General features: G+C 40.2%; 1 protein-coding gene across 1 annotated transcript in view; it reads left to right on the top strand.

Moving 5' to 3' along the window:
• The window catches only part of PLXND1 (plexin D1), a gene marked incomplete at its 5' end in the record, with an annotated part of 188054 nt that extends 175446 nt beyond the window's left edge, over positions 1 to 12608 (top strand). Inside the window, 3 exons of the mRNA XM_081319699.1 lie at positions 990 to 1130; positions 1977 to 2051; positions 10200 to 12608. Of these exons, the coding sequence (XP_081175825.1) occupies positions 990 to 1130; positions 1977 to 2051; positions 10200 to 10316 (333 nt within the window). The 3' untranslated portion in view covers positions 10317 to 12608. The remainder of the gene's footprint in view (positions 1 to 989; positions 1131 to 1976; positions 2052 to 10199) is intronic.
• Positions 12609 to 16250: the final 3642 nt, after the last annotated feature.

Below are 16250 nucleotides of genomic sequence, written 5' to 3' on the forward strand. Positions count from 1 at the left end.
TCTAGAATTGTCAGGCTCAAGTGCATGAACTAGCATTACTAAAGTCATAGCAATAAGGAGTGTACAACCTATTTCCTGGGAGTTGGACAATTTGGTACTTAGAATTCTCTCTCTTTGCTACAACTATAGGCTTCTGTTTACTGAGTGAGCATTCTATTTTGGTTTTTGTCAATGAACTTAATATGAGACTGGTTTGTTGGAAGACCAATCCTATTTTAAATTTAATCCTTAAAGGGCACCATAATCTAATATGTATGAAACAGAGTTAGGCTCTAGGTTAGAAGGATGAGAAGATGGTAAGGTCTAAATCTGTTTTTCTTATTAGGTATCTTCCCTATCATAAGTTTGAATTTTTGTACTTGGTTATCACAACCTTCTTAAATATTGGTTTGCAAAGTAATCTGACATCAGGAAGCCTAAACTAATTTATGGATCCCAAGGAAACCTAATGCTGATTTATAGCCCTTTGAGTGCTACAGAGATTTAATTGTAACAAAACCCTGTTTTGCACTGTTACTGAAGTGAATTTAATATACTTCCTTGAGGCATTTTGTTGAGGGCTATAATTTAGTCCTTCAATTAGACAACAGTATAAATATAAATAAAGGTGGGTGTATGTTATGTGTAATGTTACAGCATGGGATACCGAGTGATACATGTTTTAGAAAATAATACTCTGCTAAGAAGTTTAGCACTCTCCTGGAATTATCTTTAAATATTCCTTTGTGGATACATTTGTCACATGCTATAACATACATTGAATCATGTCTTGGGAAGCTAATGCAAAGATAACTGCTCATTTCATCCCAGTGGTGTTTTGAACTTACCAGTGCATACATTTATATTTTATCAGGGGAAGGGCATAGAATTAAGTTTAAACACTACTGTATCTTTCCTTTGGATTTCAATTTTTCTTTCTTTTTTAAAGAAAAAAAATCATAATTAATCATTGAAAAAATAATGGGTTCCCTCTGGATTTTTGTCTCTAGGATTCACCTACTAATAAATTATTATATGCTAAGGAGATTCCTGAATATAGAAAAATTGTACAGAGGTATTACAAACAGATCCATGACATGCCACCTCTTAGCGAACAAGAAATGAATGCCCACCTAGCAGAGGAATCCAGGGTAAGAAATCTCCTCTTTTATAATGTATCAGATTTGTCTCCTATGCCAATTTCTCCAAATCTTATCACGAGTACTTTTAATCCCAGACGATTATGAGAATACAGGTGGTCCTCGGCTTACAACACTTCATTTGGTGACTGTTCAGTACGATAGCACTGAAAAAATGACCTGTGACCATGTTTGACTCTTACAACTGTTGAAGCGTCCCCCAGGGTCACATGATCAAAATTCAGACACTTGGTAACTGACTCACATTTATGATGGTTGCCGTGTCCCAGAGTCACGTGATCACCTTTTGAGACCTTCTGACAAGCAAAGTCAATGGGGAAGCCAGATTCATTTAACAACCACATTACTAACATAGCAACTGAATTGATTCATTTAACAACTGTCGCAAGAAAACTCGTAAAATGGGGCAAAACTCACTTAACAAACGTCTCACTTAGCAACAGAAATTTTGGGCTCCATTATGGTCATAAGTCAAGGATTACCTGTATTGATTTCATGTCTAATTAAAAGCACTTTTTATTTTCTAGTCAAACAATGCTGTTTTAAGTATTATTAGGAATCGAACTAAAATTTGCTTGACTATAAATCAGTAAAGAGATTTTTTTTCTCTTGGCCACAATGTATTTTCATTTTTTTTCCTGCATTACTCATAAGTTATGTATGTCACATGGTAATTAGCTGACTTTGAAAACAATCAGAGTTCAAATATGCTGATGCAGCACAGAGCAGCATCCAATGCAAGTAGAATTCTAACCCAATTGATTCCTGTCAAAAAGAGTGGATATGATTTAGTGTAAATTGAAGTAATGTTCTTTCTTTGTTTTATTCTTCATGAAGAAATATCGGAATGAGTTTAACACCAATGTTGCCATGACAGAGATTTATAAATATGCCAAAAGATACCGCAGTCAGGTGAGTCACTTCCTTGATCTGATAGAAAGAAGTTGTTTTATCTGTCAGTTCAGATTTATGTTAGCTTGTAGCAGCAGTGGTGAAGTGCATAGCAAAATACTTCGACATGTATCTTTTGCAGTGATGCTTAACTACTATACCAAAACCTGAATTTGCATTGAATTAATATTACCAATGTTATTATCCCATAGCTGTAGACGTAAAAATATGAATTCAAATCACCAGGGAGCAATGTACAGTTCGTGATCTGTTTGCCTTCTTCAAACTTTTTGCAGCTTTCAGAATCAATTTGCCATTGCAGTTCAATAGCAAGCCACTCTATCAGATATCAGTAACAAACCATTTGAAAACATCTTTAGTTATCTGAAAGGATTAGAATTAGCTTGATGTAATCAAGACTCTCAGCCATTCCACTCATAAGCCAACTGTAAAAATGGCAGTTTCCACAAGGAGTGGCTATCCGGAGTCACATGGAAGATCTCAATGACCCCTCCTTGTTCCGGCGAGATTATTTGAATTTGAATTTTGAATTTTATTGAATTTATATACCGCCCTTTCCCGTAGGACTCAGGGCGGTTTACAGGCTAAAAACAATACAAAAATTAAAAACAATTAAAAAGATTAAATTAAATCCCTGAAGAAATAAAAAAAAACCCAGTTAAAACTCTCAGCCTGGGTCGGACAGCTCGAAGAGCCAGGTCTTCAGGTCCCGGCGAAATGAACGAAGGTTGGGGGCAGTCCTGAGCTCCACGGGCAGCTGGTTCCAGAGGGCAGGTGCACCCACAGAGAAAGCCCTCCCCCTGGGTGTTATCCGCCGGCAATCTTTTACCGGCGGCACCCTGAGAAGGCCCTCCCTGTGGGAGCGCACAGGACGAAGGGAACTTGATGCCGGCAGCAGGTGTTCCCTCAGATATCCCGGACCCAAGCCATTTAGGGCTTTATAGGTCATCACCAGCACCTTGAATCTCACCTGGAGGGCAACCGGAAGCCAATGCAGCTCGCGGAGTAGAGGTGTTATATGGGAGTATCGGGGAACCCCCATCACAACTCGCGCGGCCGCATTCTACACCAGCTGAAGCCTCCGAGTGGTCCTCAAGGGCAGCCCCATGTAGAGAGCGTTGCAGTAGTCTAAACGGGAGGTCACGAGCCAGCTCAGATCCAACATCCAGCAGGCATTCCTCTTGGAAAAGCTCTGTTCTTAGCCAGCAGAAGCCAGCAAGACATCAGCTTCCCATGGTGCTTACAGGAAGTGTCCAATTTCATTTTGTTTTCTTCGTGCAATTAATTTCTCAGACATTTAATTACTGATTTTCCCCCCTTTGGCCTTGCTTCCCGTTTTTTATTGCCCCTATCAGTCCCAAATGCATACTTTTTTTTAAAATTTAGCCTTTGGCAAACCAATGACACTGTTACCCGAGCCCAAATTGTCCTCTTCCACGATCCATAATCAGTAGATTTGAAAATTGCTAATAACTCAAATCATTTAATGCTTCTAATAATTAGATCCCATTGAGATAGTAAAATATTAGCTCCAGAGTAAAAGAAGCCACAAAATGCAGATCTTGCACGGGATGTCAGTTTTAAGGATGATTATATCACTTCAGTAAAAAAAAAAAAGAACCTTCACGTCAGTTAGTACTTCTTAGATTCTTTTCATAGAAACACATCCAATATTCCCTTCCTCTCACACCCCACACAACTGCTACATCTCAGACTTTTTACAGAAAATCTTTTAAAATACTATGAAAATATTATGCACAAACTGAAAAACACAGGATGGATTCGGTGTTATTTTTATTACCTGAAAACACCTGTTAATTGGTAAATCTGAAAAATATTACACATACTTTTAGGGCACTGTTAGCTAATTCCAGCTGTTCTTAACATTCTGTATAAAAAATGCATTTTTATACCAGGATCAATTGGGCAGCTTGTAGCTTCTGAGTTGTTGCGGTGTATTACTTTGCCATAAGAATGAAAAATTCTCATTCTGCTACACTAACAGCACTTCCCTATACAGCCACCCTCGGATATTAAGTCCAATGGGACTTACTCCCATGCAGGTACAATGCAAACTATGGCTTAAGAAGTCAAATGTATCTCATTTGGCAGCTCTTCTTTCTTTGGCTCAATGCAATGTATCCAGAGAGAAGCAACTAAAACGATCAAAGGCCTGGAATCTAAAACATATGAAGAACGACTGCAGGATTTGGGTCTGGCTAGTCTAAAGAAAAGAAGAAACAGACATGACATGATAGCAGTATTCCAGTATTTGAGGGGCTGCTACAAAGAAGATAGAGGGACACGGTGGCTCAGTGGGTTAGGACGCTGAGCTTGTCGATCAGAAGGTCGGCAGTTTGGCGGGTCGAATCCCGAGTGCCGTGTAACAGAGTGAGCACCTGTTACTCGTCCCAGCTTCTGCCAATCTAGCAGTTCGAAAGCACGTAAAAATGCAAGTAGAAAAATAGGGACCACTACGGTGGGAAGGTAACAACGTTCCGTGCGCCTTTGGTGTCTAGTCGTGCTGGCCACATGACCACGGAGACGTCCTCAGACAAGCGCTGGTTCTTTGGCTTTGAAACAGAGATGAGCACCGGCCCCTAGAGTCGGAAACAACTAGCTCATATGTGCGGGGGAACCTTTACCTTTTACCTCTACAAAGAAGAAGGGGTCAAACTATTCTCCAAAGCACCAGAGGGCAGGACAAGAAACAATGGTTGGAAACTGACCAAAGAGAGAAGCAACCTGGAATTAAGGAGAAACTTCCTAACAGTGAGAACAATTAACCAATGGAACAGCTTGCCTTCAGAAATCGTGGATGCCCCAACACTGGAGGTTTTTAAGAAGAGAATAGACAGTTACTTGTCTGAAATGGTAATAGATTGTCCTGCTTGAGCAGGGGGATGGACTAGAAGACCTTCAAGGTCCCTTCCAACTCTATTTTATTCTATTCTATGCTAGTTTCTTTTAGAAATAAAGTGGGAAATCACTTATTTCAGTTTAACAACAATATTAGATTTCCAACCAGTATCAACCCATATGTTATAATCCTTTTTTTTTATTAAAGAGTTTTACAAAAACAAAATTTTACAATATATCCCCAAATCCCTCCCACCCCAAACCCACCCACTTCCCCCCCCCCCACTTCCCAGAGCTAAATACAGGATTATAGTTACAATAATCATATTCTAAATAAAAATTATGCATAATATACAATTAACCAAATTCATAATGCGCTTTAACTCTCTTTTAACATAACTACAAACAACGTACCAATAACAATATCCCACTAAAATCTACTCATAAGCTAAATGATACTTTTTAGTCCCATATTTGTTTTGAATATAATTTATCCATCTCCTCCAAACTGAAATATATCTTTCCTGTGAATGATCCTTCAGATAAGCAGAAATCTTAGACATTTCTGCAAGATTCGAAACTTTAAACACCCATTCTTCTACAGTGGGCAAACTATCCTTCTTCCAATATTGTCCCACCAGTAACCGTGCTGCCGTTATCATGTTCAACATCAAGTTAGTTTCTTTAACATCACAATCTACAACAATGCCCAATAAAAACAATTGCGGGGAAAACTTTATATTTCTCTTAAAAATCTTTTGAATGTTCCACCAAATTTTAATCCAAAAAGCTTTTATATTTCTACAAGTCCACCACATGTGAAAATAGGTAGCTTCTAAACTACCACACCTCCAACATTTAGACTGTAGATTAAGATACATGTTGGACAGCTTCTTGGGATCCAGATGCCATCTATAAAACATTTTATAAAAATTTTCTCTTAAATTTTGAGCCTGGGTAAATTTAACATTTCTGACCCAAATTATCTCCCAGGTGTCCAACGAAATTGGTTCCTGAATATTTTGTGCCCACTTTATCATGCAGTCTTTAACCAGTTCCGTTTCCGAATCCAATTCAATTAAAGCATTATATATCCTCTTTATATGTGCACAATTTGAATCTCTAATTTGCTTTACTAAATTTTGATCTGTAGTTGTGATGCCAACCTTTTGATCTGACTTCCACCTAGCTTTCAATTGGGTATATTGAAACCAAGAGTAACTTATGTTTTCTTGTCTTAACTCCTCTACTGGTTTAAGTTGCCAATCATTCCCTTGCAATCTAAGTAGTTCCTTATAAGAAACCATATCCATACTCACTCCCATAGATACGCCCTCTATCGCGTGTCCAGGAATTCCCCAAATCGGTATTTTATAATTTAACTTATAATAATACTTTTTCCAGACACGCAATAAAGCACTTCTAAGAATATGAGAATTAAAAGCCCTGTCTACCAAGTATGCATGCCATCCATATACCAAATCCCATCCCTCAAGATGAAGTATTCTCTTGTTAGTTAGATTAAGCCAATCACTAACCCAGGTCAAGGCAACCGCATCATAGTACAATTTCAAATTCGGCGCCTTGAGTCCCCCTCTTTCCCTGGCATCTTGTAAAATCTTGAATTTAACTCTTGGTTTTTTCCCCGCCCAGATAAATTCGTTAATACCCTTCTGCCATTGATCAAGGTTGGCATCCTTTTTCAATATAGGTATCATCTGAAACAGAAAGAGAAACTTTGGTAGAACATTCATTTTAACAACTGCAATTCTTCCCAGTAATGATAATTGTAATTTTTTCCAATTATTTAAGTCCCTTTGTACCTTCAACCATAGTGTTTCATAATTATTCTTATACAATTTTACATTTGAGGCTGCAATATATACTCCTAGATATTTAACCTTCTTCACTATTTCAAAACCTGTTAAATCAGATAACATATCCCTTTCACTCATAAACCACTCTTATTTACAAAGAGTATCACCAGACAAACACAACTAAAATCTTTGGTTTTCTACCATAAGTAAAACCAAAAATGTAATTGACCATCCAGCTTCACAAAGTCCAGTGGCATTGTGCAGCGTGCATCTTCTTTTCTTCCATTCACAAAGAGGGCACAACATAGCCATGTCATCAGACTTGTCCCTTTTCTTTTCCCATACTTGTGATCACCCATCTACATTGTTTACATACAAAGCAGACTTATGGTCCTTGGTGCTCTCTGAACTTGGTTATTTTCTTGAAGATGGTTCATTATCCAAACTAGGTAACATTATCAGAGAATTGATGACATTACCTAGTTTGAGTAATGAAGTGTCTGCAAGACCCCTCATTTCAACCTTGAGATACAAATATTCTCCTTTAAACATCGATGGTCCCTTCACACCACCACCAGTCTTACTCCCCAGCTACAGGAACAGTTTGATACAATCCGCAGTTGTGTTTTCTGCATCCCATCTCAAAGCCACAATGCTCCCTACTGCTGTTCAATTGCAAAAAATAGTACCAAAACAGTCTTTGACTCCATCATTGCTGCTGTTCGTGAATAGGATAGGATAGGATAGGATAGGATAGGATAGGATAGGATAGGATAGGAATAGGAATAGGAATAGGAATAGGAATAGAAGCTGGAAGGGACCTTGGAGGTCTTCTAGTCCAGCCCCTTGCTCAAGCAGGAGAATCTATACCATCTCAGACAGGTGATTGTCCAGTCTCTTTTTAAAAACTTCCAGCGATGGAGCACCCATGATTTCTGGAGGCAAGCTGTTCCACTGGTTGATTGTCCTCACTGTCAGGAAGTTTCTCCAAGGTTGCTTCTCTCTTTCGTCAGTTTCCAACCATTGTTTCTTGTCCTGCCCTTTGGTGCTTTGGAGAATAATTTGACCCCCTCTTCTTTGTAGCAGCCCCTCAGATACTGGAATACTGCTATCGTGTCTCCCCTGTTTCTTCTTTTCTTTAGACTAGCCAAACCCAAGTCCCGCAGCCGTTCTTCATATGTTTTGGTCTCCAAGCCTTTGATCGTCTTAGGTGCTCTTCTCTGAATTTGGTAACCTCTGTATTGGTTGATCAAGTAATAACAAATCCCACCTCCCCCCACTTCACCCCTGCCTTCTCCACGTGTCCTTAGATTTTAATATTTGGTTTTAATTTATTTATGTTTTAATGTAAATGTTTAGATACATTTTTATGATTGTAAGCCTCCCAGAGTTACCCTATGGTAAGATGAGTAGCTAATTTTATAAGTGAATAGCTATTGTGGGTAGAGGAAGGTGAACACTTTTCCACTGCACTTTTCACTCATTCAGCATAAGATGCTTCTGCTCAAAAGAAAACCAAAGGTCTACATTACATGCTTATTTAACAAATTTATAAAGCCCCACATCTCACAGGACATGACTCTGGTTTGAATATAGCCTTGGTGACCAATCAAAAATAATATAGCCATCATTAAAACACTGAAGTACAAATAAAAAGTAAAAACATAGGAAGAACTAGATTGCAGGAGAACACCAAGCCCACACAATACAGCCACCTCCCAAGGAAGGAGTTTTGCCTCTGGAAAAAAACAGCCTGCCCTCGTGGAACTCTCACCATCTCAGATAGGAAAGTAAAACATTTCTTACTTGGGCTGTGTGGCCACAAAAGTGACACTAAAAAAAAGCTAAACTGCCCAAGGAGGAAGAGGGTATAGGGGTTGATCCACTGGTAATATCAGAGCCTTTTGTAGCAGTGCCCTTACTTCCAAGTAAGCATGTATAAAAATAACCTCTATTCTGTGCTAATGCTAAACGATAGCCATGTATTTTCACGGAGCAAAAAATGTGAAGCCAAGCCGCATGGCTTCCCCCACTGAAGGTTTGTTCCCTGGTGGAGAGTATCTCTGGAAAAGAAAGATGTTTGCCACTGTCATTCCTCAACCAAGCAGTATTCTGAATGCCTTGTTTGTCCTAGAATATAAATCAAAAAAGTTTGTAATTCTTCACAGCTAAAGCAGTTATTCTTTATAATCAAAGGGACAAGCAGCTACACTATCAACAATGATTTTCTATCATAGTCCTTCTTCTCCTGACATTGCTGTTTTATTGTAATGGGCTGTGAGAATAACCTTGGGAAACAAAAGGAAGAGCCACAGATTTTGTTTCCTATCTGAACTGCCTCAAGGGGCTGGCATTTATCTTGCCATAGAGTGTTGCAGCTAAACTTGTTTCTAAGTAAAAATAGTTAACATTTGAGGATAAGACCAATATAGGTCTCTGATTTCTAATCTAGTCAATTTCACAAGCACATCAGACAATCCAAAGTAGCAAATTTCACAATCTTTTTCTGTCTTGGACTCTAAAATGTGTAAGTAACAGAAAGCCTCAATGCCTTGCACCAAATTTTGTTCCTTTGTTCCCTCCTTGCCATATTTTTATTTTGCTGATTTAGTATTATAAAGAAAGGAAGGAACAGAGTGGAATCCCCTAATTAGATAGCTAATTATATTGTCAGGAACGGAAGGTGAAGTAGTTCATTCTGGATTGGTTGAAAGTACAGTGGACAATGGTGGAACAAATGAGTTGCTTTAGATTATTCAAATTGCTGTATGTACAAATTGAAAATGCAAAGAATAGATTAAAATAAAATGTAAGAAAAAATAAATCACAATAAATAAAGCAAAAGCAATTGAGAGAACTTGTGCCGAGAGATTAATTTGTAAACCTGAAATGCAAGACAAATTGCAGAATAAGGACTCTTATTCGAATAGATTATTCATCTTTGCCAAGGACAGTTCCTTTTTTTCCCCTCCACAATGGTGAAGACATTGCAAGATGTAAAAAGCTTAAATAGTTTTCCTTCAATAAAAAAGAGGAATCAGTAATGGAATAACGCAGGAATCTTCTAAAAACATTAAGTTTATTTCTCAAAAGCTGAGTGTTAACAAGAAGATGCACCATCCACTCCTTTAGACCACTGTTTCCCAAATTTGTAATGGCTATGGTTGCTGGAGAATCCTGGGAATTAAAAAGCACATACAGTATCTGGAAGTCTCCCCCCCCCCCCGTTGAAAAACACAAGTATAAATCATTATAGTAATAAGGAAATACAACAATCAGCAATGTAGAAAATTACTACCAAAAGGTGGGTGGAAATCAGTTTAAACAGGTAGATGATTTAAGAACTTGAATGACATAAATTGAGTGGACCTAAATCAAACACACATGCCTGAAGAAAAAGTCATGAGTAGACTGCATTCATTTGTCTGAATAAAAAAAAATCTCACATTTGTTTAATTCCTTGTTTCCTCAGATAGTGAATGCGTTGGACTCCAATTCTACCACAAGACGCACTCAGCTGCAGCACAAATTTGAGCAAGTGATTGCACTTATGGAAGATAATATTTACGAGTGCTGCAGTGAAGCATAGGTATCAGCCTGAACTTTCTTCCTGTGTTTAGAAGTGACCTTCTCTGCAGTGCACTGTCTTTTAAGAAACACCCTTTTAAAGTCATTGTTTGTCAATATGTCCCCCATTGTATGTATATGATGATTAAGAAACCAACTTGATAGCAGATCTGCCCATGTTACACTATCTGGAGAACTGAGAGGTGTCCACTAAACAGCTTGAAATTTGCTATAGGATCTGCACTGCATGGCTCCCATAACTTATTTGCTCTCCTGTTCGACTTTAAAATGGCCATCTTTTACTTCATTCGTTTTCCCAGAGAAAATCTTTGCGCACCAAAGATCAGGATATGGAGATAATGCTAAGATTGTTGAGAGAAAAGCAGCAACATCTCAGGGAATAATGAATGAAAGTTTCAAAAGGCTCTCAGATCCACAAAGGAATTCTCTCTAAACAGTGCCCCTCTTTCTTCTGTGTACTTTAAATATCAGGGAATCCATTTACTGTACACAGTTTGCTGCATTCTATGTATTTTGTGCCTTTTATTTTTGTACTATATGTGTAACATAGCCACACCGTCCTCCAACATTGGAAAGAGGTGGAGATTTCATAGGGTCCACAATGCAGTTCCTTCCCAAATAGACACGGAATATGAAAGCACTTTATCTCATCACAAAAATGGCTATTACCTTGCTGAAAGGATCGTTGTTGGGTAGCAAACAAGAGTCAGAAAACAACCAATCAGTGCAGCTGCTCCCGCTTCTCCAAGCTCCCCAGATATTCCTGCAGGTTGACTTGCACTTGGCAAATTCTCTGACTGCCCTCGGACTGCTTGAGGAATAATTTTCCACAGAAGGAAAAGTATACACGTGCTGCAGGGTCAAAGGAATGTGGTTTCTTCCCTTATTCTGCCCCTGTTAGTTGAAAGGGTATATATAGGGCTGAACTTTCAGCTCAGCTTAAACCCAAAGTTCCTAACAGTTGGCTTTAATGTAAGGCCGCTGTTAATTTTCACTGAAACAAAAATAATGGTATATATTTCTGTTCCAATTTCTATCTGAAGGGGACTTCTTTGTGCAGTGTCCTGCATTTGCCAGCATCATTGCAAAGTATCGTGTGTTTCTAAATGGGATGCCTGAAACGTTCCCTTTATCCTTACATTGTCCTCTCTGTTGTGAAGGAGAGAATTATCAGTAGTTCTAATAACTCTCAAAATTCCCCTTTAGTTCCTTAGGTAGTTGCCTTCAGGCAATGGCTGTTTTGTATAAGAAGATGAAAACTCATCATAAACGCTGAGGCCAACTCATGCCCTTGACAATGCCAAGCTCATGAACTGCCAAATAATGCTCAAGCATACCACACTACCTCAGAAAAGCAAGGGATTCTAAAGGGGAGTTGCCACAGTTTTGAGGCTGAGTTGATTGTGGGGTGGGAATTGAATTTCAGTTTTTTAATCAAAATCTTGTCCTTGACAGTTACCTTACTTCAGATACAACTTTCCAAAATGCCTAGTGTTAGTATATTATTTGAGGAACTAGCATGTCATGATGGTTTTTATATATTGCTATATTGAAATACTGATTTTATCCATGGCAAAAATAAAGAGGAATATAGAAGACCTGAAAACAGAACTTCGAAAAGTTACACTCACTGAAGAAATGTATATGTATTTGCCAAGAGGCTGGTTGTGGAAGAAAAATTTAAGAATGTAGCTGGGCTACATTTAACTTGACAGAAGTTGTTTGTTTCCTTCAAAATTATTATTATTTTTAATCATGAGGAGCTGCCCAGTAACACACATACTTAAAGATAACTCAGGAATGGGAGGGCGGAATCCCCATTCTGGATTACCCATGTCTGCAGGGGAGGGAAATGGATTGAAACTGAAGCAAGTTTAACAAATGTGCTAGTTTTGTCTGTGCAGGAAGCTGTAATTTTGGCATCGGCAGCCTAGTTCCTACATAGAATTGGGTGAGCAGAAAGCTCTTAGCTAAAATGACTGACCTTCCTTTCCCCTGGAAAGTCCTATCCTGGGTATGACTAGAGGTAGTTGTGAGTGTTCCAAGCTGTGTGCTTGATGCACAAGTGTGATGGCATATGCTTTGTTATTTAATTCTTTGTTCAGATATTTGCTACAGTCATTGAAAAGAAATAAGTTGTCTACAAGGTGGAAACTGAGGGGAGCCCAACTTTATTGTAATATATATATTATAACTTTGTCAAGTTATTTGTGAGTGTTTTTCCCCTTTACCTGCTGTTTAATGGAAGTGGCAAAATCCTTCAAGTGCTGGGGGATATCTTTGTAATAAAATAAGTTGATCAAATTTAAGGTGGTAGTGTGTCCATTCAGCAAATTCTCTTCCTTTTAGACAATTAAAATAAGTAGCACAAAGTTTGTCAAGCTGTAAAAGCCACTGAAATAGTCCATCTGGACAAAGTTTAGGCTTGTGGGATCTATTACTCTGAGATCCACAAAGCTGAATTAGGCCAAAAAACATACAAAGGACATTGTTTATGAAAATTCATATTTGTGGGAATCCTGACTTTGTTCATTCATTAGCATTCTTCCCATATTTCATATTTCTCCATTAGGATAATCTACTGAGAAATAGAGGAGCTTCTTCTGTCCAACAAATGGAATAATTAGCATACATTAAGACAGGGATTTTTTTTTAAAAAAGTTTGCCTTTCAGAACATATATATAATGAGAAAAACCAGCAGCTGAACTTAAAATTTGGAGAAACAGTAACACCCAATGGGCATGACTACAACATGCAGTTTAGTTAATAGCATTATGGTTTTCATAGTTTTTCTGGATTCTTTGGCAGGTGGTATAGAGTTCTGTGGTTTTTTTAAGAGTGATGGCCTTATTTTATCATGGTTGGGTTGTATTTTTCACTACAAAATGATATGAAACAGTGTCACTGCTTTTTGGCACTTTGTTGTGAAAGAGGGCTCTAGAGGCCAGGCAGGTTGCACATCCCTGCCTTGAATAGTCTAATTAACAAAAAGGCTCACTTGGCATTACAGAGATGTTGGGAACAAACACCTGGAAAAATTCAAAAAAAAATTTTAAAAAAACCCTGGGGCTCTTAGAAGACATGCTGAAGCATTTCCTTTATGACAAAATTTAAAAATAATTCCATCCCTACGATGAATTAAATTTCAGATAAAAAGCATCCAGCAATCTGCTTGTCATATGTGCAGTATCTGCAGAGGAGTTTTTCTCTGATATCCAATAAACTTGTGAGCAGATGCCCACACAGTGACCTTCAGCTGTACAGAAATAAATACCCCAGACAATTTTAGGGGGTTAATGGCTATTTCATGAAGGGAATGAAATACAGTTCAAGTTTTCTCAATATGGAGTATACTGACATTCTCTACAGTAGAGAGGTCAATATCCAAGATACCTTAGACGATGTTCCTACTTAACAAAAACCTCTACTACCAGAAGATTCAATCATATCAGCACTCTGGTCATCGCTAAGTTGGAAGGCTACAGGAACTGATGTGGAATGCTCACTGAAATATGGCAAGCAAGACAGAATCAGTCAAGATTCTGACTGAGGTAGGACAGCAAATCTGGAGAATGATATTGTGGCCAACCAGTTGGAAGAGATGGATGTACATTCCAATTCCAAAAAAGAAACTGAACAGTGTGCAAACTATCATACAATATCCTTAATTTCACACACAGTTATGCAAATGTCAGGACCCACCCCAAAACACGTCTTAGGAAGACAAAACTATTGGAGCCAAATCTTAGTCCAAAAGAAATCTTTACTATGACATGCTTGGTTGTAGGAATACAAGACAGGACTTAATATTGTTCTACAAACTAAACCCTTATAAAGAGTTCCTGGTTCAACCCCCCCTTAACCCCATTTGGTCAGTCCCCCATCATTTAGTTATAGTTATAGTTATAGTTTATTTGATTTATATACCGCCCTTCTCCTTGGTGGGACTCAGGGCGGTTCACAGGGCATACATAAGAAACACTATACAAAAATTAAAAAGAATTAAATCCATGCCCAATTAAAACAGAAGTACAGATTAAAAACAATTAAAAGCCCATAATCCCCCATCAGGCCAGACCAGCTAATTCGAACAGATGGGTCTTCAGGCCCCGACGGAAAGTTCGAAGGTCTGGTGCCATCCGGAGCTCCACCGGCAATTGATTCCATAAAGCCGGAGCCCCCACAGAGAAGGCCCTCCCCCTGGGGGCCACCAGTCGACATTCCCTGACTGGCGGCACCCTGAGGAGGCCCTCTCTGTGGGAACGCACAGGGCGGAGGGGAGTCGATGCCGGCAGCAGGTGGTCCCTGAGGTAACCCGGACCCATGCCATGTAGGGCCTTAAAGATCGTGACCAACACCTTGAACCTCACCCGAAAGACAACTGGTAACCAATGCAGCTCGCGGAGCAAAGGTGTAACATGGGAGTACCGGGAAACTCCCAAGACAACTCTCGCGGCCGCATTCTGTACCAGTTGGAGCCTCCGAGTGGTCTTCAAGGGAAGCCCCATGTAGAGAGCATTACAGTAGTCAAGGCGAGAGGTCACGAGCGCATGAGTGACTGTACACAGGGCATCCCGGTTCAGATAGGGCCGCAACTGGCGCACCAGGCGAACCTGGGCGAAAGCCCCCCTAGTCACGGCCACTATATGCTCTTCCAAAGTAAGCCGTGAATCTAGAAGGACTCCCAAGTTGCGAGCCCTATCCACGGGGGGTAAGAGCTCACCCCCCATAGAAAGAGATGGAACATTTGGAATGTCCCGGGATGCCGGAATGCACAGCCACTCAGTCTTGTCAGGGTTGAGCTGAAGTCTGTTCCTCCCCATCCAGACCCGAACCGCCTCCAGGCAACGGGACATCACGGCGAGGGCATCACTGGGGTGGTTTGGGGTCAAAAAGAAAAGTTGGGTATCATCGGCATACTGATGATACCCAACTCCAAAACCACGAATGATCTCACCCAGCGGTTTCATATAGATGTTGAACAGGAGAGGCGAGAGAACCGACCCCTGAGGAACTCCACAAACGAGAGACCTAGGGGCCGATCTCTGCCCCCCTGCCAACACCGACTCCGAGCGTCCCAGGAGATAGGAGGAGAACCACTGAAGAACTGTGCCTCCCACTCCCAATCCCCTGAGACGCCGCAGCAAGATACCATGGTCGATGGTATCGAAAGCCGCTGAGAGGTCTAATAGGACTAGGACAGAGGAATGTCCCCTATCCCGCGCCCTCCAGAGATCATTCACCAGAGCGACCAATGCCGTCTCCGTGCTGTACCCGGGCCTGAAACCCGATTGGTAGGGGTCCAGATAATCCGCTTCATCCAGGACCAGAGGGAGCTGATGCGCCACCACACTCTCAACAACCTTCGCAAGAAAGCGAAGGTTGGAGACTGGACGAAAGTTGTTCAAAACGGCTGGGTCCAGGGCAGGCTTCTTGAGGAGAGGTCTCACCACCGCCTCCTTCAAGACGGTGGGGAAATAACCCTCACTCAAAGAAGCAGATATAACCGCCTGGAGCCAGCCTCGTGTCCTCTCCCTAGCTGCATAAACCAGCCAGGAAGGGCACGGGTCCAACAAACATGTGGAGGAGCTCAGCCTCCCCATAATCCTGTCCACTTCATCAGGGGTCACAGAATCAAACTCTTCCCAGATAACATTGACAAGACCGCCCGTGTCCTGATCGCCTGACTCTGCCCAGCTGGAGTCAGTAGGATGATACCTCGTATCATCCCTCTCGTGGGAAAAAGGAACTTAGGACCTTTTATGTTTATTGCTCTCTTCCATGACACAAGCCAGATGCTCCTACCCTAACCCCCCCTTTTGTTCCCCCAGTTCAAAAGGCTTCTCTTTTCCTTTGAAATGCCTAATACAGGCTCAATACACATCTGTTCCCTCCTCCTCGGGAGATGGCAGAATCCATGGAATAATGTTTTAA

Source organism: Vipera berus, assembly GCF_964194415.1.
Source record: "Vipera berus genome assembly, chromosome: 2".
Classification (NCBI taxonomy): Eukaryota; Metazoa; Chordata; class Lepidosauria; order Squamata; family Viperidae; genus Vipera; species Vipera berus.